This window comes from Lipotes vexillifer, unplaced genomic scaffold, assembly GCF_000442215.2.
Source record: "Lipotes vexillifer unplaced genomic scaffold, Lipotes_vexillifer_v1.1 scaffold687, whole genome shotgun sequence".
Taxonomy (NCBI): domain Eukaryota; kingdom Metazoa; phylum Chordata; class Mammalia; order Artiodactyla; family Lipotidae; genus Lipotes; species Lipotes vexillifer.
This window is the reverse complement of record NW_006782674.1, coordinates 533,713-536,669: the sequence shown is the minus strand read 5'-3', so window position 1 is coordinate 536,669 and position 2,957 is coordinate 533,713. Positions and strand designations below refer to the sequence as shown.

At 57.6% G+C, this 2,957-nt stretch overlaps 1 protein-coding gene across 3 annotated transcripts in view; it reads left to right on the top strand.

Moving 5' to 3' along the window:
• PLXNA4 (plexin A4) overlaps positions 1–2,957 on the top strand; it is a 382,796-nt gene that overhangs the window by 333,586 nt on the left and 46,253 nt on the right. For all 3 annotated transcript variants that reach the window (XM_007455355.1, XM_007455356.1, XM_007455357.1), the window contains 4 exons: positions 364–457; positions 978–1,217; positions 1,875–2,021; positions 2,707–2,941. In XM_007455355.1, coding sequence (XP_007455417.1) covers positions 364–457; positions 978–1,217; positions 1,875–2,021; positions 2,707–2,941 — 716 coding nt within the window. The remainder of the gene's footprint in view (positions 1–363; positions 458–977; positions 1,218–1,874; positions 2,022–2,706; positions 2,942–2,957) is intronic.

Below are 2,957 nucleotides of genomic sequence, written 5' to 3'. Positions count from 1 at the left end.
GGGAAAGAGACGCTGGGAGACTGCAGAGAAGCACCTGGCTCAGGTCAGGAGGCCTCGGGGGGCCAAGGGGGCCGTGCTACAGGCCCAGCCTCCGTGGAGTGTCCGCACTCCGAACGAGCTCAGTGCAGGATGGCCGCGGACATCTGGTCATCGCTGTCTTCCCCTCAGCTGCTGAGAGCTCATCCTTATTATTATGCAGTCAGCTTGTCATCTTGTCCCCGTGAATGTTATCCTGCCCCCCGGTTATCATCGTCTTCAGTGCTGGAGTGCAGCCTGATAGATCATCATCATCATCATTGTCATCAGGTGCTGTTGCTATTCCTGTCCCTGTGTTTACACGCCTCCTTCTTTCTTCCCCATCAGTGGGAACACACCCATCGCCGTGAGGGGGACTCACCTGGACCTCATACAGAACCCCCAGATCCGTGCCAAGCACGGAGGGAAGGAGCACATCAATGTGAGTCCGGGACTGTCCACTCGGCGCGTGGCCGCCCTAAAGGGTGTGGGCTCTCCGAGGGCTCAGGCAGGCTCACCCCAGACACCGATGACGCATCGCATGGGACGCCCCAGACACTGGGATGGCGGGATGGGGAAGCAGACATGAGGCCATTTCTACACTCTGGGGTACAGGCATGCAGGAGCAATCTCTTCTGGGTTTCTGGGGTTTCTTATTCTTAATAAGGGATGGAAGACCTTTATTCTTCCATCCTCTGACCCCCAGTGCCATCGCTTAGCTTAGAGATACCCTAGTGCCTGCCTGCCATGGGCAGGGCAGAGGTAGGTGTCAGCTGCAGAGCTTGTCCTTGAGTGCCCAGGTTGTGTGGTCCTGACTCCACTGGAGCTGTGGGGATCCACCCATGACTGTCCCGTGTCAACGCCACACTGTACGACGGCACCGAGGGAGAGCCGGTGGGTGTCTGGGGCTGCAGGTGTGCGGAGACACGCCACATAGCCCTCCCTCTCCGGCTCCACCCCAGCTCTGCGAGGTTCTGAACGCTACTGAGATGACCTGCCAGGCTCCTGCCCTCGCTCTGGGGCCCGACCACCAGTCTGACCTGACGGAGAGGCCCGAGGAGTTTGGCTTCATCCTGGACAACGTCCAGTCCCTGCTAATCCTCAACAAGACCAACTTCACCTACTACCCCAATCCTGTGTTTGAGGCCTTCGGTCCCTCAGGAATCCTGGAGCTCAAGCCCGGCACACCCATCATCCTAAAGGTAGAGTGAGATGGGACAAAGGAGGCCGCTGTATGCAAGGGGAGGCTTTCCAAGTCACAGGAGGAGGCCGCAAGTCATGGGCTTCTGCCAGATCTTGTGGCAGGTGTCATTAGTTAGCAGAGGTTGTGTTATAGCCCAGACTATGGCAAATGTGCTCTTTGAGTTTGTATTGAGAGGTGCACTCTCTTTAGGGGCCACAGAAACCTGGTCAGGGCAGCTGGATGCACCCTGGCCATCTGACTCCCAGCTTTGGCCCCTGAGTCCAGGACTTGGGAGGTCAAAGGCTCATACTGCTTCCTCCTGTGCAGCCCTTTGCAAACCACCTTATAGGGCTTCTTTGGAGCAAGGATAGAAAGTTAATTTTAACTCATGTGACAATTTGAAGCAACTGGTAGTCACTGATTACAGCTCTGTGTTGAGAAGGATTCTGAAGCTGCCTTTGGGACAAGCTGAAAAGAGTGCCTTGATTATTGATTTCCCACTGAGGAAGGGGGAATAGTAGTACAGGTGTTGTGAATTTTTTGGACTTATTAGGGAAGGTGGCCCCTCCACCAGCTCCCCAGAAGGATGGGACCTCCAGGTGGGAGGACATGTCAGCCAGCCAGTAGCTGTGCTCCTGACTCTGGGGTGGGGACTTGGGCTTTCCTGTCCACGCAGGGCAAGAACCTGATCCCGCCCGTGGCTGGTGGCAATGTAAAGCTGAACTACACCGTGCTGGTCGGGGAGAAGCCGTGCACCGTCACAGTGTCGGACGTGCAGCTGCTCTGCGAGTCCCCCAACCTCATAGGCCGGCACAAAGTGATGGTGAGGCTGGCGGGACTCCACCCTGGATGGGCAGGCACTAAGGATGCGGTGGGGTGAGCGGTCCAGCTCCATCCGGGGCCGCCGGGGCTTTCTGGGAGGGGATTCTGGCCTTCTTGAACTTCCCTCCTGGCTCTCCCACACTCCCGGCTCCTCCTCGTCCCACTTCAGACTTCTTTCTTCCATATTGTCATTCTGCCCATACTGGCTGGTGCTACAGTAAGGGCAATGCGAAACAGCATTCAGTGATGTGCTGTGTCACCTGTTAGAGGCAAGAGACCCTTCCAGGAGAGGACCATCGTTGACCCGGGCAGGACATAATATCACGTCCTGTGCCTTTGTCATCTGTCCTCACAATGGGATGAGTCTTCGGGGATCCAGACTTTGATGGCACGTAGGCTTTTTTAGATCCCAGTTGAGTGCTGTTTCCTCATGAAGACAACCGAGTTCACTCCCGAATGATGTGTGGTTTTTCCCAGTTGTGGGGTGGCCTGCGCTGAGCTGTTCACCCCCGCTGCCTCCACCCCAGGTGCCCTCTCGTCTGCTGTTACAGCCAGTGATGACCCTCCTCCCTGGAGCCATTTCCCTCACGCGACCCTGGTCACCAGCTCACCGGTGGCTTGAGACCGTTGCCTAGGATGTTCTGTGCCCACACCCAGCTCCGTCTCCCCCCCACGTGTCCCCCCAGGCCCGAGTCGGTGGCATGGAGTACTCCCCAGGGATGGTGTACATTGCCCCGGACAGCCCGCTCAGCCTGCCCGCCATCGTTAGCATCGCTGTGGCCGGCGGCCTCCTTATCATCTTCATCGTGGCCGTTCTCATCGCCTACAAACGCAAGTCCCGGGAGAGCGACCTCACGCTTAAGCGGTTGCAGATGCAGATGGACAACCTGGAGTCCCGCGTGGCCCTGGAGTGCAAGGAAGGTCCGGAGTGGCGGGG